Source organism: Phodopus roborovskii, unplaced genomic scaffold, assembly GCF_943737965.1.
Source record: "Phodopus roborovskii unplaced genomic scaffold, PHOROB, whole genome shotgun sequence".
NCBI lineage: Eukaryota > Metazoa > Chordata > Mammalia > Rodentia > Cricetidae > Phodopus > Phodopus roborovskii.
The window spans coordinates 25,180,762-25,206,804 of record NW_026126418.1 but is presented as its reverse complement, the minus strand read 5'-3'; the positions used below and the strand labels follow the sequence as shown (position 1 = coordinate 25,206,804).

General features: G+C 37.2%; 1 protein-coding gene across 1 annotated transcript in view; it reads left to right on the top strand.

Annotated features, from left to right (window-relative positions):
- The window catches only part of Ppp1r1c (protein phosphatase 1 regulatory inhibitor subunit 1C), a 101,105-nt gene extending 75,342 nt beyond the window's left edge, over positions 1-25,763 (top strand). The window contains exon 5 of the mRNA XM_051184394.1: positions 24,972-25,763. Coding sequence (XP_051040351.1) covers positions 24,972-25,060 — 89 coding nt within the window. The 3' untranslated portion in view covers positions 25,061-25,763. The remainder of the gene's footprint in view (positions 1-24,971) is intronic.
- Positions 25,764-26,043: the final 280 nt, after the last annotated feature.

The following is a 26,043-nucleotide window of genomic DNA, read 5'->3' as shown; positions in this document are numbered from 1 at the left end:
TATCTGACATCCCTCTGGTCTTTTTCTGGCATACACATACATGTCCACACATGTGTTAACATGCATACACATTCATACCTCCACACATATGTACACACACTAAACTATCTGTTAAAGGGGTAAATGGATTCTGAGTATCTGTAAGCATATCTGCCTAACACTCAGTGGGTACTAAACAGAAGGTAAGGGTAAATGTGTTTTACCAACTATGATTTACATATCTCTGATCACACAACTCTAGTTCACAATACCCTATGTTTTTCTTTGTTGGTCAGAATTATTCGTATTTAATTTTGATGCTTGTGTAGTTTTCAAGGCTCCTTTGTATAACCTCTAAAGGCTTTATACATTACACTAAGGTAATAACTATTAATAAGCTCTTGTGGAGTACAACAATAGATTAAATGACATTTGTTGTCTGGTGTGGCAAATGATGCTATTAAAATGACTTGTTACAAATGTGGTGCCATCCCTAAAGCACACAGTTATCCATTTCCTATCAGATTTTCTTTTAGAAATAAGGATCATTTTGTAGTTTTCAGTAGTTTTCTTTTTAACTTCTGTGCAATTTAAACAAACAAACAAGAAAATAATTTTGTTTTGAGGACCTAAAACCCTAGATACATATTTGCTAATTGCAGACAGGTATTCTGTGGTAGATTGTAAATATTGTAAGTGGGTCTTGTAGGCAATTGCTTGCAACTTTTCTTCCTAGAGTTTGCTAGGAGAGCGAATTAAAAGGGGTGTTCAACTTACCATTTCCTGCTCAAAGGCTTTACTGTCAGTAAATTGTGACCCTGTTGCCTTGAACATTAAAAACAGACACTTAGAAATGTGCTCAGGAAACTTACTGTAGAGATCTATTCTTCATTTAAATTCCAAAAGAAAAATAATTGTTGTATGGGTAATCACTCTCGGCTCAATATTGAGGGTGTTGGTGTTCATCTGTAGCAGGCTCATGGAGTTTGGAGTTTGTCTGCTTATGCATCAGAGTTCACAGGTAGCAGTCAAGGTGATGGGGATGGAGATTGTGAACTAACCAAAGGAAGAGTGTCATGACAATTAGGCACAGCTGATTCAGGCAGTTTCCTTATCTCTTGATTTCCTTGGCCCTGGGAAGTTGCAGTGGTATCCCAATTCCCCTGGCCATTTATTTTTCTCTACTACCTAGTAAGGCATTCTTGCTTTGGACCTGTGTTTGGTTTAATGTAATCAAGACAAAGATAAACAAATTTGCTAATAGGGTTATATGCAGAAAGCCCGCTATAAACATGCCTGGCCTGGGTGAATCACATTACTTTTTCCTTAGTAGACAAAACATGTCTTGTCCAAACTCATTTATGCTGTCTTAATAAAACCCAAAAGGAACTAAACCCCCGGATCCTTTCAATAGACTCAAACAGTCTCAGATTCTGGAGAAGAATGAATAAACAGCTGGATTTCTTTTTATCTAGACAGCCGGGTCAGATTCAGACTGCCATTTCTGTCTTGATTTTGTAAACTAAATTCTGTGATCACACTGAAACCCCAACTCTGAAGAAGAATCTTTCGAAGGCAAGTCAAACTGGAGCCAGAAAGGACTGAAATAGATCCGAGCTGTTTGGATTTTCTCAACCCAAGAACAACTAAATACTGCCACAGCAAGCACTGTTGCTAGTAAATTCTGGGTTGAAGTTGTAGGTAGCTAGAGAGCAAGTCCTTACAGACCACCCCCATGAAGCAGTAGCTTGGAAAGCCTGCTGAAAGGAGCAGATTAACTGTTCCTTGTGGTTTTAGCTGTCCCAACATCTACTACTTGGAATTTCAAATTGATTTCAGTCTCAGCACACTTTGCCAGATGTTCCTATTTCCAAGGACGCAGAAGTCAGTGACTTTGTGGAAAATCTTTGCATTTTTTTCACCTTTAAGAAAATTGTCTTGTGTAGTTCATCAGCATGCAAGTTGCTTGTGGAGACACTTGTTAGTTTACTTGTTGTGATGATTAAACCCCCAACAAAAGCACTTAAAGAAGGAAGGATTTATTTGGCTCACAGTCCTAGGAGCTCATGGCACTGCTTCTGTAACCAGGAAGCTGAGGGAGAAAAGGCTGGTGTTCCGTTGGATTTCTTGATTTCTCCCTTCCTTCCTTTTTATTGTACTTGGGACTCAAGTCTGTTCACTAGTACTCCCCAGTTCAGGATTCAGAGTGTGTCCTGCTTGTTCATTAAAACTCCTCTGGAAACCCTCTCAGATATACTCTGGAGGCTTACTTCCTGAACATGCTGAAATTCTGTAAAACTGACCATCTAGATTAACTACCACAATGTGCATTTACCCTCATATTTAGATTTTCCAGATTTTATTTCAGTAGCTAGAATCCCATTTGCATTACATTGCACAAAGCAAACTCTATGTGAATTTATAAGAATATGCAGAGAAAAATGGTAGATACTCACAGGACTGTTCCCTTCACTGTTGACAATCTTCACTGCCTTGTTAATTAACCTGTGGCATTCTGTCTTAGTCACCCACTTCATTAATAATACAATGAATAACAAGGAAGATAAATCTCTGAAAATTATATTCAATAATTTTATTCTCTGGGTACAAAGGTCTTCTACGTTTTACTCTGTCCTAGCATTATCTCCCAACACAGTGATTTTTATTCATTTAAATATATTAGAGTTTTACATGGTTTTAATACATCATCTTTTCATATTCACATATTCATAAATTATATATTTGAACCTAGTTTTCATTCGAAAGCCTAGCCAAAGGCAACTCATTTCAAATATAAATAGTCTCTTAAGAAGATATGGATTAATTTTCCTTAGCATATGTGCTGTATATGTGATTAGGACATTCTTGTCCTTGTAGGCTTAACAAATCTATCCTTTAAAATGTCATGATATGAAAATGGATGTTGTTCATCATTGAGTGTGGAGCCCAAATTCATTTTGCCACCTAATATTTTGTCAAAGTCCTGTTAAACAACTCTCTCAAGCTATAAATTTTTAAAGAGAGACAGAGACTTATGTAGTTCAATATGCTCTTTTCAAACAAGGCTGTGAGAAGTTAATTGGTAAGGAATGTTTTCCCAACCTTAAACAAGTAGTAAGTTGGATGACATTTTCTATTTATAGCAGATGGAGACCAGATGAGATTTCTTTCTGCTGTAACTTTCTGAGTTGAACATTTGAAGCCTCTGATGCTCAGATAAGTTCTGTTTCCTTAAATACTATGCTTAATATTTATGCTGACTCTTATTTGAAAAGTTGTCAGGACATCCAAATAAAACATTCCAGATACAATCTTCCAACAATGACACTGTACTCGTAATTTCTTTAGGAATAAATTTAAACACCATTTCAATTCAAAGCTAAGTATTTTCAGAAGATAACTAATAAGTGCCCTCAAACATCTGATGCTTCCATCTAAAATTTTGAAATAAAAAATCTTTATTCACACATGCACAGTCTTCCCACTCAGATGAGAAGACAAAACATTATTTAAAATATAAAAGCTTTTGCATTTCAAAGTAAAATTAGACACCCTGCTTGCCAGAACAGGGGAAGTTCTCCAAAGTTCTATCTTCTTTTCCTAGAAATGCTGAGAGCAGCGAACCACCACTAGCATTAAAAGGGAGTGAATCTATGTATAGTTTCTGACATGCTGCATTTACAGCTTCTGTTCTGGTCAAGGGCAATTTTCCAATCCCAGAGAAGTGATGATTTGCACTAGGAGAATTCTCCCATTCAAGAGCTGCATAGGTAAAACAAGGTGTAAGGGTGACTTGTGTAAGAGTGACTAGTGAGTAATTAAATGCAGTATGGAAACCACCAGAACAAATACATCTTAGAAGACAAGAGCAGTTGTACCTTCAAATGAGAGTATTACATGGTCACAAGGACTGAGGCTTGACAAAGGAAAACACAGGGCTTCGGTAATGGTAAGGGAGTGGAGTTTGGCAAGGGCTGAAGCCATACTGGAATAATGGGTGGGTTAGAGGCGATGAGAGAGTGGAGGGTGGAGCTAGTGGTGGCAGCTCTTTTTTTTTTTTTTTTTTTTTTTTCTTTTTTAAGGTTCAAACATGGTAGCAAGAGGAATACATAGCCTGAAAGGAAATTTTCTGAGTTTTTGTTTGCCTTCTTGTCTTTACACTAGAAGATACTTGAGTACATTTCATTAATGAAGGAAAAATAGAATAGACAGAAGAGAAAGGCAGATTCCCATGATGAGAGTTGGAAGAGTGTGGACACCCTTCAGATGTCTGTCACATTCCAGTTACCCCTACTCTATTCCACTTACCCCTGGCTTGATAGCGCCAATGACAGGGTTGCATAGCTCATGTGTGTATTACATGGTTTTCTTTCTTTTCCTCTTCCTTTCCACTCTCATTCTTCTTGGCATCTTCTCATTTTCCAGGATTGTTGCTTACTTCCTAGATATAAGTGACCACAAAGGCTTAGGGTAGTTCAGAAGAAAGAGATTGTCATCTTTAGCTCTTTCATAAATTCCAAGCCACTACCATGTATAGTGGCATTCAACAAATACGTGTTGAATTATAATGAAATGTTTAACTTACTCTTGGCTGACTGTATGCATGACCTCACACCTTCTAGACAGGCACTGTACCAGGCTATTCCCAGCCTCCTAAATGTCTTAGTTTTTGCATGAAATAGAAATAATTAGACTGCAAAGGAGAATGAGCAAAGAGAGACTCCAAACACATCGAAAGTCACTTATTCACTACCTAGATCAATGTTAAGGAGTGTCATGGTTTATTTACAATTTGCAGTGTTTTATATTTAAGTAGCTGACATTGTTGAACATTGGAATTAACACAAAATGATAGGCTCAACTTGGAAAGTAAGATGTGGGATTCTTGTGAAATACTTGACTCACATAAGTATCCTTGTCATTGACTTGAGGCCCTCCCCAACTCTACCCAAGCATAATCTCACCAAGAGGAAGCAGAGGATTTTCATTGCAAAGTTCCCACTACTCACTTCTGTATCCTCAAATCTGAGCTGATAACTGATTTTTGTGTTTGAGCTATCACATTCTATACTTCAACTGCTTCACCCACTTCTGATACTTTCTTAGCCAAGTTAGCTGGTAGTGTGTACAAACCATGATGCTGATGACACTCAACTCATAAATAAGGTGTGTCTTTGTGCAAGTATAGAGGAGAATAAATAGCACTCCTGTAACACTAGATGGGACAACAAGGGGCATATAGAATAAACACATTAACAGAATCATTTTGGGACCCAGCACTCTTAAGGAAAGAGGAGCCAAAGGTCTAGGGAAAGGGGGGCTTCATGTGAAGTCTGTAGAAAAAAAAGGCAGTTGTGGCTGTGCTGTAATAAACTGACAGGAACTCATCAGTTCTTATTTGTTCAGATCAGTTTGGTCTCCAGGTGCAGGGTAGGAGTATTTGGGAATTTGAGTCTTATGACCGACTTCTAGGTAAACTGACTTATCTTTGTAATTAGGCATGTGGCTTTATGCAAACTCCTACTTTCTGCCTTTGATGATGTCATCCCTCTTAATAGGTCAAGGGTCATTCAGCATTCTATTTCAGTTCTCTTTTACCTATTCTCCTGCCTCTAGATAAAAACATGGTGAGTTTATTTGTCATCTCTCCTACAGAGAGTGAATGCTGTAAGCCTCTTCTTCCCTTTAAACCTGTCCTTGGTTTTCCGCATATATGAACATTTTTGTTTTTTTGAGACAGGGTTTCTCTGTATATCTTTAGCTGTCCTGGAACTCAGTCTGCGTAGACTCCCTTATTCTGTTCAAAATCAACTCTGTAAAACAGACTGGCCTCAAATTCAAAGAAATCTTCCTGCCTCTGCCTCCAGAGTGCTGGGATTAAAGGCATGAGCCACCAGGCCCAGCTATTTGAACATTTCTTTACACATAGTTCCTACCATCAGAAACACACACACACACACACACACACACACACACACACACACACACGGTATTCTGAAATTTCAATGTCTCCACTATCAATCAATTTAGGTTCTCTAACAGGCAAAGTCCATGAAATGCTTGCAAAAAAAGACTGGACTCCATTCTGAGGAAGACAGGCTATTGCTACACTTTAACATACTCTGTGCAAGAACAAGGTTGCCAATTCAGTACTTCTAGCAAACAGACTTTCTTAAATTCCTCTCATTTCTTAGAAGAAAATACTTTTAGTGCCCTGCATTCTAACTGGTAAATTTCTGCTGTGGATTAGAGCTAAAAGAGTGCTTTTCAGGGAGGAATTGTGTATTAGAATCAATCAAATACTAGCTACCCTTGGAGTGCAGTGTTAAGCAGGCACACCTAGGGAGTTCACTCTTTTCTGAATATGTTCATTCTCTATATAACATTCCATGTTCTGATGTCAAGCATAGGAAATATAACAGTATGACTCCCTCATACATAGAACAAGTGAGGAAATGTATTGTGACTCCCTCATACATAGAAAGAGCCACTTAAAAATCTGCTCTACCACACATTTCGTTTCTTAGTGCGTTGATGTGAGAATAAAAGTAGCTCTGTTACTAGGGCTTTGAGGGGCTGGCTTTACTTTTTCCTTGGAAATAGAGAGGTCTGAAGAGATTGCTTCTGTTTCTATGCCTCCCACTCACTGTAACTTGAAACCTATTTGGTCAGAGAATCAAGGCCAGCCATGCTTGGGCTTGAACTCATCTATTTTTCTTCATTCCTGGGTCACAATGTGTTGTGGGGCACTGTAGATTTCTCCAAAATAACCATCACAAAACCAGCTCATGTTCCTGTCTCCTTTTCACTCTTCATGTTTGGTGACTGAATTACTGTGTACTGATGTAGGGGAGCAATGCAGAAATTACTGACAAAATCATATTACGAATTGAAGCTTGGTATCAAGCATTCCTAGGCAAATTCTTAAAACCCTTGAGCCATCTTTCATTTCAAGGTCACCTCTACCTATCACATTATCAAATGAGAGCTCCCTTCCTCTTTCCTTCTCTCAGACATAACTTCATTTCTACTTATTCCTCCCCTTCTCTCCTCTCAGGAATAGCATCCTTTTTCTTAGCATCCATAACATTGCTTAATATGCTGTACAATACGCAGTATTCTAACAGTTTCATTTAATACTAGATACCAACTGATAGCAGAGTCCCTGGAGTTCCAGCAGCATGCAGGTAACTAAAAGACTGTTTCCCCTGAGAAAAATATAATAGAAAATGTTGGTGTTTTTTTCTTGAAGCTTTGCATTGTATCAGTTGATATGTATATAATCCCCTACATTGTAGAATCTGTACTTGTGGAAATTCAAATTGATTTTCAAACATCATGCATACCTTGAGAACATAGCTACGTCTTAGAGTTTAATTGAAGAATGGAAATAGAAAGCACAGATTCTCTCATTCTCATTTGAAGAAACCTTTGGAGTTCCTTCAAATATGATGGATGTGCCTTCTTAATGTAACATGTGGTATGTAACAAAAGGTACAAGCTGTTTTCTTTTCCCAACACACACTGCTATTTTTATAGAAAGTATTAGTAAAGATCTAAAAATAACACAGAGATCACACTAAGCTCCCCAAAATAACTTTGTGGGGGAAAAGTGTGGCTCCAGTATTCATTTTATAAACATATGTACTCTGTCTCCCCATGATCCATTGGTGACCATGCTTTCTACAGAGAAAAAGAAAAATCAGGGTTAGGAACATTTGCAATTTGTAACAGTCTTGGGAGAGGAAATAGTTCAAGAGATGTTGGAATTTCTGAGACATTCCTATATTTATGGGAAAATATTTCTGAGTATTTGAAATTAGTACTATCCTAATATATACGTTTTATTCCTAAGTGATAACTGACCTATAAATAGTCAGAGAACATGAGGCCATCTAAGATGAAAGGCAGTGTGAAGTATAAGATCCTGAATCATTTGTGTCTATCAAGGTCTTTCTTGATACCTAGTTTAACATTGTTGTTATCTGAACCTTTCTTCTAAGGTCTGAGAAAGGAATTCATATTTTTCAGGAAAGAAAAGCTATCGAAAGGGTCATTAATCATGGTATAGAACAGAAGGAATGGGTAAGATTAGTTAGAAATAGCTTGTTACTAGAATGGGATTCTGGCCCAAAGATAATGGATGCTGTCATGATGAAAAAATGAATTAGGATTCAGGAACTGTGGGTTTTAGTAAATAACACTATGAGTTATATGTGTAGTTCAGTTAACTAGTAGAATGCTTGCTTAGCATGTACAAAGCAGGGTTCAGTCTTCAGTACTGTATAAACCAGGCATGGTAGCACATGCCTGTAATATAAACATTCATAGGAGAAGTAAGAAAAAAAAAAAAAAAAAAAAAGACTACCGGAAGTTCAAGGTCACCATCAGCTACATACCAAATGTGATGCCAGCCTGGCATACATGAGACACTGTCTCAAAAAATAAAGTAAATGCAGTAAAAATAATAAAAAAGGAAAAAGAATAAAATTTCCAAATTAACTCTTATTCTTCTATGAAAGAGAAGAGATTGAGCTAAGCCAGGGTTGAGCCTAAAAAAATCTCACTTTAACATCAAGTTTGTTAAGTTTATTTTTTAAGAAACTATTTTTTTTTTTTTTTAATTTTGCATACAAATCCAAGTTCCTCTTCCTCCCCGTTCTCCTCCTTCCTCCACCTCTCCACTACTCCACCCCCTACTCACTCCTCAGAGAGAGTGAGGCCTCCCAGGGGGAAGCAACAAAGTCTGTCCTGTCACCTTGAGGCAGGACCTAGGCCCTCCCCCTTGTATCTAGGCTGAGCAAGGTATCCCTCCATAGAGAATGGGCTCCAAAAAGCCAGCTCATGCACTAGGGATAAATCCTGGTCCCATTGCCAGTGGCCCCGTATACTGCCCAAGCCACACAACTGTCATCCACATCCAGAAGGTCCAGTTCAGTCCCATGCAGGATCCCCAGATGTCAGTCTGGAGTCAGTGAGTTCCCACTAGCTCAGGTCAGCTGTTTCTGTGGGTTTCCCCAGTGTAGTCTTGACCCCTTTTCTCACATTATTGCTCCTCCCTCTCTCCTACTGAACTGCAGGAGCTCAGCCCAGTGCTTAGCTATGGATCTCTGCATCTGCTTCCATCATTTGCTGGATGTTCTATAATGACAATTACAGGGGAAGGCCAGTTCAGGCACCCTCTTCACTATTGCTTAGAGTCATAGCTAGGGTCATCTTTGTGGATTCCTGAGAATTTCCCTAGTGCCATGTTGCTAGCTAACCTCATAATGGTGCCTTCAATCAAGATATCTCTTTCCTTGCTCTCCTTCTCTGTCCCTTCAACTGAACAATCCCATTCCCTCATGTTCTCCTCCTGCTCCCCTCCTCTCTTCTTCTCTCCCCTCCTCCCCTTTCCTCTCCCCTGTTGCATTCTATCCTCCCCCTCATTACCTCAATTTACTCAGGAGATCTTGTCTATTTCCCAGGAAGGCTCATATATGGTATGTCTTTCTTTAGGGTCTTCCTTGTTACCTAGCTTCTTTGGGGTTGTACACTATAACCTGGTTATCCTTTGCTTTATGTCTAATATCTACTTATGAGTGAGTATATACCATGTTTGTCTTTCTGGGTCTGGATTACCTCACTCATGATGGTTTCTTCTAGTTTCATCCATTTGCCTGAGGATTTCAAGATGTCTTTGTTTTTTTACTGCTGAGTAGTACTCCATTGTATAAATGTACCACATTTTCTTTATCCATTCTTCAGTTGAGGGGCATCTAGGTTGTTTCCAGGTTCAGGCTATTACAAATAATGATACTGCAAACATAGCTGAGCATGGTTTGTTTACTTTTATGCATGAATTTTTGCCTGCATGTATATGTGTTCCATATGTGTACAGTGTTCACAGAGGCCAGATAAGGGTGTCAAATCCCCTAAATTTGAAATTATAGATGTTTGTGATGTGCCATGGGGATTTTCTGTAAGAATAGGCACTCTTAACTACTGAGCTATCTCTCTGACCCCTGGTCATGTCTGGCAAAAAAAGATAACTTCCTTAAGTAGGAAAAAAGGTGAACAAAGCTACAAAGGTTATATGTTTAAATAAGTGCTTGTATTCATGCATGTGCCTGTGAGTGTGTGTATGTGTATGCTGATATGTGCATGCAAGTGCAGTGTCCAAGGAGGGCAGAAGAGGGGATTAGATCCCCATGTCTCTCTCTCTGTATCTCTCTCTCTCTCTCTCTGTGTATGTGTGTGTGTGTTGATATGTGAGTGTACTGTTCAAGGGTATCAGAAGAAGGCATTGGATCTCCTTGAGCTGGAATCATAAATGGTTGTAAGCTGCCTTATTTGGAGTGGGAAACAAACTCTGGTCCTTTGCAAAAGCAGTTCATGTTTTTAATTCCTCAACTACCTGTCTAGCATCAGATGTGTCATTTTAAGGTTTAATTGTCAAGAGTCAGTCAGTATTAAAAGTGTTAAGTGGGAAATCACAAAAATAAAACATTCATGTTTTAAATAGCTTACAGTAGCATTTTAATTGTCAATCTGTATGTTTATCTTGTAAGTAAACTTAATCATAGGTATGTATCTGCAGGAAAAATGAACACATGCAGTATTTGACACTGCATGTAGCTTCATGTGAGTGTGGGGTCTTGTACTATGTGCATGTGGCATGTTTCTGTTGGTACAAATAAATTTCAGTTTCAGGTCATGAAATTTGAATTATTAAAACTAGATTCCAACATATATTAACCATTACAATTGATGTGTTTGTGCCAATGAGGAATAAATTTGCTTATTCCTAGAGCATGAAAATTCATGAGTCAGTCAGTACTGGAAAGATTGTTAGAACATGTTTTCAGCATCTTGCTAGTTACAGAAATATTTTCCTTGCAAAAAGCTTTCCCAGTTCTTGAAAACATAGTTGTTGGTTGTAAAGTGCATTTGACTATGGTAGAAGAGGCAACAGCTCTTATCCCAATTCACACAACTTTTGAAATATTTATTTTGTGCTATTTTGTCAGACATTGTCATATAGAAAGGGTTATTTCTGCTTTCCAATGCCAGATGCTGGTGTTGCAATTTTGGGTTCATCTTATTAACCTGTCGAACATCCTACTCAGATGGTTTCATGAGGATTCAGAAAGCTATGGTAGATCAGATCACCAACGTCACCATGACACCCACACACATACTCTGCTGCAAGTTTGACTTTGTAGCTTTTTCTTCATCCAACCTCTGAGAGGGTTCCTCACTGGTTATCATATACAGTCAACTCATTGTGGCATGTCACAGTCTTATCAAGAAATGGTTTGCTCAATTGACTCAGAAAGGACAATAGTCCAAAAAAATTTAATCAGCCCATGAATGATGTTCATTATTTGAGCCTTTTCAGCTTTCCAATTTGCTTCAAATGCCCATTGACCATTTAATGTTCTGAATCCCATTCTTTGGTAACTTCTCAAGTAGCTAGCTGTAAGAGGATCAGCTTTGACAATTGCTCTCAGTTGGTAATTGTCAACTTCCAATGGTTGGCCATCCACTCTCCATCCTCTAAACTCTCATCCCCATCACAATACTTACTGGACTACCACCACACTGTATGTTGTTCATCAATTATTGGGCCAAATGAGTTATTAACATAGGGAGTTGTCTCTACTACTTTATGAACACATTATACATGCAAATAATAAAACTTTTCAAAATTGCTTTTTGCCTATCACAATTTCCATAGTATAAAATTAACACCAAAAAGTCATTAGCAAAGATAAAGTGAGGAATACACAATAAGTGATGCATAATATAGATTCATTTATTAAGAATTCTTTCCAATATCAAGCAAGTTTCAACAATGCCAAACACATGATTCCATATGCACCAAGCTAATAACTTTTGGTCACAAGTTAAAAGTTTCAATGCAACTTGAAGGATATTTCTGATCTATAATATAGTTATTTCTATCTGTTTTTTATCTCTCAAAATAAAGTTTTATTCAAAGCTGGATATAGAGAAAAACATAAAATATTCTGTGAGTGGAGAGATATTTTAGTTGGTAAAAGTGCTACATAAGAATGAAGACTTGAACTCAAGTAAAAAGGTGTGATGGCACATGGTCCTAATCCCAGTTTTGGAGAGGTGCAGACAGTTGACTCTCTGCAGCTTGGTGTGGCAAGACAGTCAAACCAAACAGGAGACATCCAGGTCAAGTAAGAGACCTTGCCTAAAATCAAGGTTGATGGCTCACCAGGTATGACAGCAGAAGTTGTCCTGTGGCTTCCATCCTTGTAGACACACACACACACACACACACACACACACACACACGCACGCACGCACGCACGCACGCACGCACGCACGCACGCACGCAGGCATGCACACAAGTAAGTTGCTTTTCCTTTTCTCTTTCCACCTCAAAAGGAGACTCCAATGTAAATAGACCCTAAAGGGAAAGGGATAGAGAGATGATTTGATTTCACTTGCCTAACAAAATTAGCTTAGGCCTAAGTGAAATGTCAGAAAAATTATTCATTTTTTCATGTTTTAAAGGTTATAAAACTGCTGGGGAAAAAAAAGCTGGGTTCTCTTTCCCTCTGTCTGTCTCTTGCCTTTTCTTGCCAACTTATCCTCGCCACTAGTCCTTGGCTGTTGCCTTAAAGCAAAAACAAGTGACATCTTACCCCTAAAATTCAATATTCTGTCATGGTGGAGAAAGACAGTGACTCAGTCAGTAGTCAGAGAAAGACAGCCAGGAAGTGGATGTTGATACTCATCTTGGTGACTCACTGGGAATTGACTTTGTGCATGTTCAACAAACACTCCACCAACTTCATTACATCCCCAATATTTCACAGCTTCCCATTGTACCATGACCAGCCTTTAAATGAAGTATTTGGGAAGCAGGAGCAGCAGGAGGAAGAACAAAGTTCAAGGAGATCATCCATAACATAACAAAATAAGAATAAGTTTCCAAGTTAAGATAAATAAACTAGGTGCACAGTAAGTTTGAGCAATGAATTGCCATGACCATGACCAGGATCATCTAGGGAGTGATAAATGACAACACACTTGCTTGAAAACTCTTTTTCCAGCTGGGGTTTAAATGACATTCTGCCCAGACTTTGAAAAGATATCAGTATTCCTGATGCAGCCTGAAATTTTTCTAAAGCACCTTTGGGAGATGATAAACTTTTACCAATGATACAGCACATTTACAGTGAAAGTAACACAGTGTTCTTTCCCTGACATATCTTGGAATTTAAAATGTATGTTTTAAAACCCACAAAGTTGTTAGTATAATGCTTGTGAGGTGGGGAATGGTTCCAATGTTTTTATTAGAAAAAATTCTTGCTAGGTATATTGGTCCACAACTGTTATACTGCACTTGAGAGGTAGAGTTAAGAACAAAAGTTCAAGTTCATCCTTACCTATATAATAAGTTGGAGGCCAGCCTGGGCTACATGAGACCCTATGTCCAAAGGTCTAAATAAGTGAATGAATGAATGATTAAAAAAAACTCAAGCAAATAATACTAGTGTTGGAAGACCAAGTAAATGAGGTAAGCGAACACTTTCTAGTTACTACCACCGAATAACAGGAAATAATCTTTCAAGCCGAGACTGTGTTGATTTTTGCCTTCATATAGTCAATGTAAAATTACTATTCCTCTGCAAACTTGAGTAATAAACGCTCCTCTGTATCAAGAATACTTAAAGTTTATGAAAGAAAAGAATAAAGGCACTAGCTCATGGGAGCTGTGCCTTTCTGAAAGGAAGGGCAGCCACGCTTTTATGTATGGAAGCCAAATAAGGAATGAGAGCAACGAAGGGCAGGACCAGGAAGGCAAACCACATAGGGAAGTGGGTGAGGGACCCTGTAGCAAGAACAGTGAGTGCATTGCTGTTACTGAGAGGGTGCGCCAGGGAGCAAGGCTGCCTGGGAACAGCTGTAAATCTGGCAGAAGAGACAGGTCAGCCAAACAGCTGCCTGACCTGTGTATCCACAGGTCAAACAGAGGACAAAAAGCAGAACAATCTGCTCATTCAGAAATTTCCTGGGGGTCAGCAGGCTGTGGGATGAGAGAAATCAATTGAGCTGAAGCAGCAACAGAGCATGGAGGAAAATAGCCTAGGGATATGGAGCGAACTGGGAAGATACTGACACTTATGCATGAGAGTTCACTCTTCAGTGAAAGAGTTTTCAGTAATGGAAGAATTGCAGAGGTGACCAAAACACTTAGATTCATTTACATCGCTTCCCTGGAAAAAAGCCATATGCCCAGTGAGATTGTGCTTAGTGATGAAGGCAATAATAAATACAGAGAAAGCATTATTTAGTGATTACAACTTAAGATTCTTCCTTCATTTCTTTCTTTTTTCCGTCTTTCTTCTTTTCTTTCTTTTTTTCCTTTCTCCCCACCCCTTTCTTCTTTGAAAGTTTCCTTGCCACCAGATAGAAGTGCAGGGGATGTCTGGACTGGTGACGTAAGATTATGTGGAAACCTAAGATGAATAAGCTAAATACAGACCAAACGACCTATCGTTTTCTATATGCAGACAATTAGTTTAGCAAGATTGAGATTATTGGAAAGAAATTTACTCATTGGAAGAAAATACTTCACTTAATTCTATCCATACTTAAAATAGGAAAGAGTTTCAATGAAAGTAAAAGTAAAGCTAGTCATTTCATTAGTTAAAATGCCTTGGTTATATGGGACCTTCAGCCATCCATCTAGACTCTAACCAATTAGTTGGTGAATAAAATAATGTATTTGTTCTGGTTGCATCTTGCTAACATTCTGAGTGAAGGATACATGTTTCATCAGTCCCCAAACAAGCAAATATTATATACAGAAATGAAGAGGCAGGTATGTAGCTCTTTGTGGTCACAAAAACAGACTAGGAGAATCAAGAATATTAAATATACAGGGTTATCTCTTCAAAGGGAGAAAAGTGTAACCTGTTTTCTCCATAGAAAGCTGGGAGTGGATGTAGTTAATATCCCAGTGAACTTTAGCTATGTGTGTCTGAAGTCATATGGAAGCTTCTCCCAGGGGATTTTGGGCCAGTTTATCTCACTCAGTAAATCTATAGAAACTATCTTTATGGAAATATCATGTGTACTTAACAAAGTGTTTTGATGTAGTCAAGTCTTAAGCTTTGCTGTGTACACAGAGTTGAGTTATCACCAGAAAGCTTGTGTTTGTGTTTAAATCATGCTGTGTTTAAATATGCCTAAAATAAATCATTCAGGGTCTGATCTCAGAGTTTAAACTAACATCAGCTACTGAACCATGTTGAACCAAACTACCGTCTTGCCTCCTGCAGTTCATCATTCTGATGGCTGTGGTGGTCTCAAAGACCACCATAGAGCAAAACATGATATTTATTATATGAGATGTTTAGGGAGGCCACTCTGAAATGATGACTGCCTACTTGGATGAGGTGAAGGAACAAACTATATGGGTCCCTCAAAGGAAGGAAAAGTCTGTGTGGAGGGCACAGGAAAACATGGCCCCAAGACTGGAGAAGGTCTATGTGCAAAATGTAAGTGTCTAACCAAGTGAGTAGAGGTGGATGTGTCAGGATACAGAGCCTAATTTATGAAGATTCAAGGGTCATAAGGAGCCTGATTCTAATTCTCAAGATAATGAGAGTTCACCCAGAGATTCAACATAAAGTAACTTTCGTACTATAAAATATAAAATTCCAAAATAATTTTGGAAAATTAACAAATATGTAGAAATTAAATTGTTTTTGAACAACCTATGAAATACAGGAAGATATTAAAGAGAAGTCTAATGGTATGTTGACAAAAAATAAAACTGGAATATATATATATATATATATATATATATGAAAATAAAACTGTTGAAATACAGAAAATAATTATAATTATAAAAGAGGAGTTTATAAGAATAAAAGCCTACATTAAAGAAAAGGGGTATTCAAAGAGGCAGCTCAATAGTACACCTCAAACAACTAGAAAAAAAAAAAACTAAATCAAAGCTAACAGAATGAAGGAAATAATAAAGATCAAAGCAGAAATAAATACACTAAGACTATACACACAGCAGTCAAGATCCATAGAATCAAGTGTTGTTTTTTGAGAAGACAAACCAGCATTTCTTTATATGAACACAAATTTAAAGCAATAGAATTCACACAGATAAAATTATAAATGAAAAAGGAGACATTATAAATGGTACTGTACAAATACAGCAGATAAAAATAGAATAGTATGTCAACAGATTGTATGATCAAGAAGAAAAGAATAAATTCCTAAACATACAGAATTCCAAGACTGAATTATAAAACTATGGTACAAGTAAAAAGACTGAGTTAGTTAGTAATGAATGGCCTCACATCAATGAGAAGCCTTCATGTAAAACTTGTTCATGCCCAAGTTCCCCCGCAACAGAATCTCAAACCTTTGCCTCACAGCATACTATTCTTAACATCAAATCTAACATAATTTTTAAATAACTAAACTAATTTTAGAGTAGTTTTAGACTCACAAAAATAAATGGGCAGGAAATATAGAGTCCCCCATAACCTTTGTTCCTACATCTGAACCATATTCCCTGTTATTTAAATTCTGCACTGTAGTGACACCCCAGTCTACATCGACAGTGTCATTGGATCAAACCCATGGGTTAAATTGAGCCTACTCTTGTGTACATGCTATGAACCTGGAACAATATATGTTATATGTATCTACTAGTGTAATATAGGATAGGCTAGTTTCATTGTCATAAAATGCTTTGTCCATCCATCCCTCCTCATTTAGCCCAATCTCTGCAGTCTTGTTTACTTCCAGGATGTCATATTGTTGAAATCATGCAGTGTTGCATTTTGATTGGATCTTTTTACTTACTAATATCCTTACAAAATTTCCTTTGTCTTTTTGTGGCAATCTCTTCTTTTTCTTTTTTTAACAGTGCATAATGTTATACTGCCTGGATATATCATAGATTATTTACCTACCAAAGGATCTCTAGATAATTCCAAAATAGAGCTATTTTGTGTGTGTTTGTAGACACAAGTTTGTTTTGGTCCATTTCAGTAAATATCTCAGAGAAATTTATTTATGGTAGGGTTAAGAGTATGGTTAATTATAATTATATTTGTTATTTTAAAATTGTTATTTTATGTATATGAATGTTTTCCCAGAACACATGTCTGTATAACACATGTGTGTGCCTAATGCATGCTGATATTAGAGGAAGACTTTGAATACCCTGGAACTGAAGTTAAAGACAATTGTGAGTATCCATGTGCATGACTGGAATTGAACTCAGGTCAATTGGAAACTCAATGGGTGCTTTTAACTGATAAGTCATCTCTCCAGCCCAAAGAGTATGATTACTTTCTGAAATGTGTCACTTAAAATGTCTTGTAATATGTTTACCAGTCTTGTGTATGCACAGTGGCAGCTCATTGTTTTAATCTGAAGTTTTCTAATGGCATGTTATATGGAATATCCTTGGATATGCTCATGAGGCTTCATTATATTTTCTTCTACGGGGACACATTTAGGTATTTATCAATATTAGGTAATTTTGTTCTGTTTCTTATTGTGGCTAAGGGGTCCTTTGTGTAATTACACAATAGACTTTGAACAGATGTGCCTTTGTTGCACATTCTATTTACATGGTCTATATAGCTTGTCTTCTTTTCCTGGACTTTGAATCTACAAAGCAGAATTTCTTTATTGTAATAAAGACCAGATTATCAAGTGTTTTCTTCTCAGAGACCATGTCTGTGGTGTTATGTCTAAAATCATTGCTAGACTGATGATTTGCTCCTCTGTTATTTTCTAGTATTTTTAAAATTTGTATTTCATATTAAGTTTGGGATATTTTGCCTATGAGTGTTCAGTTTTTCTAGATGATTTGTTGGAAAAACTACCTTAGCTGCATTTTGTTACCTTTTCTCCTTTTGCCAAAGGTAGTTGACTACACTTACATAGAGCCATTTCTGTTCTACAGTTTGATGTGTTAGTTTTCAACAATACCATACAGTCTTGGATATTATAGATTTACAGTAAGCCTTGAGTCAGGAAACATTAACTTCATCATTCCCAAAGATCTCTTCACATTGACACATTGACAAATTCCAGATCAAATCATCCTTTCAGATAGACAGATTTTCAAAATGCCTCTTCTCCATGGTGTCTGAGTCATTTGAAATGGAAATATTCATATTCAATAAAAATCACACCAGTGACTTGTCTTTAACACTGAAATTATTAATTCAAAATAAGATAATCTATCACTGAATGAAGATATCTGTAACCTACATAGTGCCTTCCTTCCTTGAGATGAGGTTACCTACCAAAGGGCTCCCTCAGGAAGCTTCAGTCACAGCTTGGTGATGTGACTTAATTGGGGTACCCATTAATAAGAGGCTGTGGTAAGCATCACCCCAGCAGAAAGTGCCTTTCCTGGAAGACAAAGGCCTCTACACTGCCAGCACTAGATGGACACCATTGCATCTGTGGCTCTAAATGAAATTCTCTCTCTCTTTTTTAATAATGCTTTGGAGGCTAACTATCATGTTCTCACTGATTCATTCTTTTTTTTAATTGTAGATATCTTATTGCATTCAATCAATCCCAAGTAAGTCATACAGAAAAGGGAGGTATTTTATCTCTTTATAAAGTAAAACTACCCAATACTGTTTGGCACCATTATGTGTAAGTTTAAAAATTTATGACTACTTTTAAATTCATGGGGGAATCCATTAGCTTCAGAGGAAAAAGGATATTAGATGGAAGGCACAGAAGGCTTTCAGTCTATTAACGTGGTTTTCTCCCTAGTCTGGACAGCAGAATCCTCACAAAATGAATATATATATATATATATATATATATGTGTGTGTGTGTGTGTGTGTGTGTGTTCTGTGTTAATTATTTTTCTATTAACTAAGACAAAATCAAAATACCTGACCAAAAACCACGTAGGAAAGAATGGTCTATTTTGGTTTATAGTATGGAATATAACTCATCATGGCAGTGAAGTCACAGTGGCAGGAGGTGAGGCCATTGGTCCCATTGCATCTACTGGAAAAAGTTGAGAGAAACAAATGCTGGTGCTCGACTCATTTTCCCCTTGTAATTTCGTCCAGGGCCATAGTTCACTGTAGAGTGCAACTCATGTTCAGTGTGGAGTTCCACATTCAGCTAACCCTCCTAGAAATGTCTACACAACATGCATATGTCTTCTGGGGTGATTCTAAATTCTTTCAAATCAACAAGATTAGCCGTGTGTGTGTGTGTGTGTGTGTGTGTGTGTGTGTGTGTGTGTTGAAAAAGGCACAAATATACACACACACATACACATCCACTCTCATGCACGTGCACGCACGTGCGCGCACTCACACGTATGAGACTGTTTCTAAGAGGGTCATAGGCTCTCCAAAGCACACGTTCATTTTCATATTCTTTCCTGACCCCAGCCTCAGCGTTGCTGATAAACATGTGGCTCTTCACATCTTGCCAAGTGATACCAGCTTTTGTCCAAAGGTGTTATCTGAGCTCATATCTGACAGAGTGAGTTCTTCAATTGTTTCATACTACTTCCTGATAACTTTTTCATCTTGGCTTTACTTTTGTCCAATGGCTTTGACAAAGTACTTGATAGATAAAAAAATATGCATAAATATAAAAATATGTCCTTATTTCCATGCGACATGGAGAACTATTTTCCATATTTGCTCTGCAGAGAAGTGTGTCCTTGAATGATGGAGAGTTAAATAAAATGGTCATGTATTGACCTGAAGTTTATGCTATAGAGTGTTCATTGTATGAGAGCAGAGGTTGTTTATGTTGCCTTTCTTGTATTAAACCAGTAGTTGACTATGCCATCTATACCAAGTTTACTTTAAATAAAGTAGGATACAAACTTATGGTGAGTCTAAGGCATGATACACACACTTTTGGGGGGAATAATATCAATATTTGATCTCTGTGACCTTAGTATGTTAATATATTCCTATAAAAATGAATGGTAAAGTGTTAAAATACAGAGTATATGAAGGCATTTTAGGACATGCAAAACACATTTCCAATTTAGGAAATGATAGGACTTTACTGAGAGGCCATTCTGAGTGCCACATTAACGATTAAATAGACTCTATCTAACATTACATTTTAAATAAGTTTAATCATTAGTAATTGTCTTGCTAGTACCACAGAAATCATTCCCTTATACACAAAAGGCTTTCAGAAAAAAACTAAGACTTGTTCAACATATTTTGCAAGTAGTATTTGCATACACACCAAGCTTGCTATTAACCAGATTATTGCTCTATAAATGGCCTAAATTGCTATTACTCAAATTGGAGGACTGTTATACTCATCAGAGTTGCTTGTTCTACTCATCTATAATAATTTTCCACTAAATTAAATCATGTGCACACCATCACTCATAATCCTACATCCTATCTGATCCCTAGTTTTGTCTCTTTCCCAGATGGGATTTATTATATTTAAATCAAACTGCTTGATTCTGTCTCTGAAGACTAAATGGCCACATTGCACATGTCTAGAATCCAGTCATAATGTTTTTATACAGAAGAAGAAAGTTTCCTCTTTTCTCATAACTCAATCTCTATTTGTAGCCTGGTTATGTTTAAAGAGTGTCTATAAATTAGATTAAATTCAACCTTTTTTTATTCCAATAAAACCAACAGTATGGGATAGGTTACAGTTAAATCTGGTTTAATGATGAAAAGAGCCCAGTGATCTTGAGTTACTGCATTTTCTTTCTGATTCTGACTTTGTAAAAGATCACTGATAGCAGAGCATTACACTCTACCCAGGCAAAGAGCTCTCAGTAAGAGCAAAGGGCTAAAGTGTGTGACCTAGTTCATTCAATAGTTTTCTCAGCGAATGTAGCAGGAAAATTTACTTTCTTCTTTAAACCAGAGATATTTGATTGGTTAATATTCATATTTATAATTATTTGGAGATAAGATAGCTGGACAAGATCTGTTGAAAATTGTAAGGCTTTTTCCTTCAAAAGGCACAAATAAATAAAAATTATAGATTTCTAAGTGGATGATTGATATTCAAAAATATACCCACAGATACCCTAAGGACTTTAGAGTGATTACTAAGAGGTAAATAATGTGCTTTTACCAATAAGAGAAATTTTAACTGTACATTTAACCAATGTATTTTTGAATTTTTTTTAAACAAATGTGCATTTGAGCCAAGCATGGTAGCTGAAGTCTGCAACCCCAGCATTATCCAGGAGGCCAAGATAGACAAATTCTATGAGTTCAAAGTCAACTTGGGCTACATAATGTGTTCCAGAACAGAATGGACTACATGTGATACCTGTGCTCAAAAAACAAAACAAAGAAGCAAAATCACATATGTTGTTTGCTGAACAAATAGGAGATTTGAGAGCTCCTTTTTCTATTTCGGACACAATCTGCTCTTTACCTTATTGTCAGCCATTGACCCTATTTGTGCTCATAGGTCCTATATAGATCAGTTTTAATTTTCCTCCACTATTTTAGAAAGTTGGAGTCTCTATCATCATTTCTTAATTTTCTATATTCCAAACTTTCTAATTTCATGTACAGTTCCTATAGAATAGTTCTTCTGATATATACAGGAAGAGACCAAGTCTCTTTCCTAAACTGCTGAGGATTCTGTCCTTGGGAACATCTCAATAAAGTCACATGTTCTGCTCTTGGCAAGAGAAGATCCCATAGTGTCATGTGGAAACTGGTCACTTACTTAACCAAAGTTGCCTCATTGTGTGTGTGTGTGTGTGTGTGTGTGTGTGTGTGTGTGTGAGAGAGAGAGAGAGAGAGAGAGAGAGAGAGAGAGAGAGAGAGAGAGAGAGAGAGAGAAATCATCTTGCTATGTGTCCTTAGCAAGTCTGGAACTATAAAGCTGAAGATAAATTGTGGCAGTTCCTGTCTCTGCCTGCCAAACCACCTGTTTTACAAAGTTACGAGGGAGCATGCACACACACACACACACTCACACACACACACACACACACACACACACACACAGTGCTCTGCCTCTGGGCATCGTCTTCCTTCCTTCCTTCCTTCCTTTCTTCCTTCCTTCCCTTCCAGTCTGTATTCTTCTTTGACTCAGTCTACTTTGTCTGTCTTCAACTCCATTTTCTTCATATTTTTACAAATGTGTGCCATATAGCCTGGTCTTCTGTATTACTCCTTTTCTGTGTGCTCATGTTATTGTGGAAAAGGCACATCCATTGTGGTTTCTGTGGTTCCTTTGTCTCCTGCCTGTGGGAAGTAATGACTGAGTGTACACTTGCCCTGGATACTGACTGAAGTTTGAGCCATCATAGACCATGTATAGAAAAATGCTTTCCTCATGCATCTGTATGGTGGAGTCTTAGAACTTCATCAATGCCTCCAGGATAGTTTATTCTCTGTCTATGGGGTTGCTCAAATATTGAATAAATATTTTAAAAAATTGAAACTTGAAACATGGATGAAAGCTATGTAGAGAGAGACATTATAAAACATACATCAGCAGACTGTATACTTTCAACATCATTGGGTCTATAATCAAATGAATATTGCTGATGGGTAAAGATAAAGTAATGGTTCACAAGGGTTTCAAGATAGAAATTAATCAACCATAGCTTCTTCAACTGACAGAAGGCATCAGGGTAAACTGCTTTAGAAACTAAAGAATTTGTGGTTAGTATTCTACAGGACATCTCTGTGGCAACCTGTTACCAGCTCGGCCTTATCTAAGCTTTTCCCTTGAAAAGATTTCATTTCAAAGTGGTTTTATTTCAGGAAATGTGTCTCATGTAAATTTATGGTGATTGTTATCATAAAAAATAAATACAATTCCAATCAGGATAAGAAATAGGCCTGTCCTCAAATGTGGGGAATGATTAATGTTTAAGTATGTTGGCCTTTTTCTTTCTATTTTTCTTACATTTACCCAAATTAATATCAGCATTCCTCATTTAAATTCTTAAACACAATTTCATTAATTACCTTGTTGTTGAATTGAAAGGGTGCTAGAGTCAACGTGAACTCGGGGAGGGACTGTCAACCTCTGCTCAGGAAAATGTGTGCTGAATGGGAACGTTAAACCTAATGATGACAAAAGGACCCTAAGAGCCTTTTGCACCAGAGTGGGTGTGGTGCTGTAAATATATAACTTGTCTGAGAGAATGGCTAAAGAGTATGGATTGGCATCTTAAAAGTTAAAGTTGAAATTCAGCTGAGATACCTTGATAGTGGAACCCTGTGACTAGGATATGCTAGAACTCCCCTTAGGACCATACCACTTTAAAGTTGAGAGCAAATCATTTGTTTTCTCAGAATCTCAACACCCCACCAGGTATTTACAACATGGACTTCTGAGGCTTTCTGAGCCATTCATGCAAAAACTCCAGCTGAGTATCTGCTTGGATTCAATGAGCTCCCTTCCTTTCCACTCAGCATTTAGATGACTTTTCCATGTAGCTCATTGTAATAAGAAGTAATTCCCAATTGCTATTAATAATTTTCTCTTTATTGTCTTGTGTCAACAGAAATTGTGAGTGACTTGTATATGCACATTAAAACATTTAAATATTACATCTGCTCAAATATTGTTACAAGATAATGCACTAAGTCCTGATATCATTTCTTGCCAAATTGTACACTGAAGGTAACAATGCATACAAACTCACACATCTCTTGAGTCTTGGTTTTACTGAAAACATGAGCCAGACCTTGCTCTTGTTTTTCAGTTCTAATTTGAACATTTTCATGGTTCTTAGAAAATATCATAAAAGAGTTGTGCAAACATAAAAATTCACACAAATTACCACAAGTGAAGATATCAGCTGGCATGTTGTTTAACAGATCATAGCTAAGGGGACTTGAAAATGAGTCTGTGGGTAAAATGGGGATGTAGTGGTAATCTTCTCATCATGTACTTCAGACTTGGAATAGAAAAGAAATCGAAAGATAAATTATTGTGAAATTGGCAGGACACATACTAAACTGTTTCTTAATTAATTTAGTCAATCAGTTCGACTGAGTATTAATGAACACTTATTGTTGGGTAGATATCTTGCCCGTGATCCCAAAGTGAAATGACATATTCTCTGACATCAATGCATTTTGTCTAATGAGAAAGACGTTAATAGAGCTCTATAAGGTAACTGACACATGAAGGGATCAAGCGCAGCAGGCAGATATGAGAGACAACTTTCTAACTCCACATGGGAGCTGTGCTCTCCTTCAGGAGAGACAAGCTGATACCTGAAGGGTGAGTGGAAGATGGTTAGATATGTGAGGAGGAGAAAGACTTTTTGGCATTGACTACAGAAGAAGAAAAGCTTAGATACTTAACTGAGCCTGGGGTGGTTAGAGGAAACTTAGAGCAGAAATTACTATGAAAGGTGAAAACAAAACCTTGTGAAAAAGGAAGTCCACCAGGCAAGATAAGGACAGGCTATCTAAGCAGCAAAGGTATACCTATAGGTTCTTCCACTATGTGGGCATATTTACTGAAAATTTTTGAATGAAAGAATTAATAATAATCCAGTGGGCACATTATGGGTCCAAACATAAAGCTAACAATATTGTGACTGTTACTTGTTTGTTTATACATTACAGAAATGGCACACATCCCTTTTGGTATTATGACTTTGAAAGGCCTTCTTTGTAATTGAGTTCAGTCATGCCAAAAGAAATATTTTCACTAAACAATACATCAGAATTATAATAAGGGCCTCTGAGCAGATCTTTAGTTAACAGGGGTTTAATAGACTGTGATGCAATCCTTAATGGAGAAGATGTAATTATAAAAGATACCCTGTCTCTAATGGAAATTTGTCTGGGTGTGCTTTTACTGCTCAGTGAATGAAAAGGATACATTGCTGAAATTCTTGGAGAAAACAAACACACACATTAATTTTTCTCATCCCATGTTTTCACTAACTCAGCAGTGGATCTACCAGAAATAAAATTCACTTGAATTTTGCACAATTCTTATAATTTCAGGGGTTAAGCATCTGAAAGGCCAGAATGGATCAGCATTCCCCGAAGAAGAAGAAAATGCAAGTGAAAGAGAAGAGAAGTGGAACCATTAGTTACTCATCTGCAGCAAGAGGACTTCTTGGGAATAACTGGACTGCACACTCTTCTGAATACCCAGTGGTACTCCCAAGACCCACCTCCAGCAGGCTCTTATGCCTCATCCTCCACAGTCACAGCTGTTGTGATCCTCCTGGAAGTCTCCTTGACTGAACTGTGAGACCAAGTGCAATGTGTTGTGTACCACTTGCAGTAAAGGATAGGCACTTATTTTACAGCATTTTTTCTTTTAAACTAACAATGCCTAGGGATCTGCTACCATGTGTATGTTCTCATTTTGATACTGCCAAAGCTGAACTCCTCCTGGCCTACTAATATGATTTACTTTCTAAAGTCAATGTAGAGAGCATTATTGTAAGAGAACAAAATAAATACTAAATGCATTTGGAATGAATGTGAGTGGGGATTAATGGAAGAGGAATGTCTGTGGAAGCTCCTAATTTAATACCTGCATTTAGCATGCTTCTGTTATAGATAAGACCAGAGTTTACTTCAAGAAGACAATAATAGGTAGATGTCAGTTGTCTTCATTCAAAATATCACATCAGATATGAAATGTTTTTCATCCAGTGGTGTTTTAATGGTTACTTAAAGAAACAAATGTCTCTGTGTTTTCTAAGCTGTACAATGTTGGTTTCTCGGCATCATCTAATCATTGAAAAGGAAATGGTAAATTTATAATAAAACATGGCAAATTTCTTCTGTGTTCTCCTTTTTAACTGTGTGAAGTTAAGCCATCAATCATGTATTGTTTGTTTTCTGTTTGTCTGGGATTTTCTGTTTTTTTTTTTTTTTTTTTTTCTTGGTGCTAGAGAATGAAGCCAGGGCTTTGTATATGCAAATATTCATCCACTAGGCTCTGTCCTCAGTCACATTGCATTTTAATAAACCCTTAGTGTTTTATCATTCTTCTCTGTGAAAGAATAAAAAAAAGGTCTTCATTAATTCATAGTCTCGCCCATGAAGTCAATGACTGCTT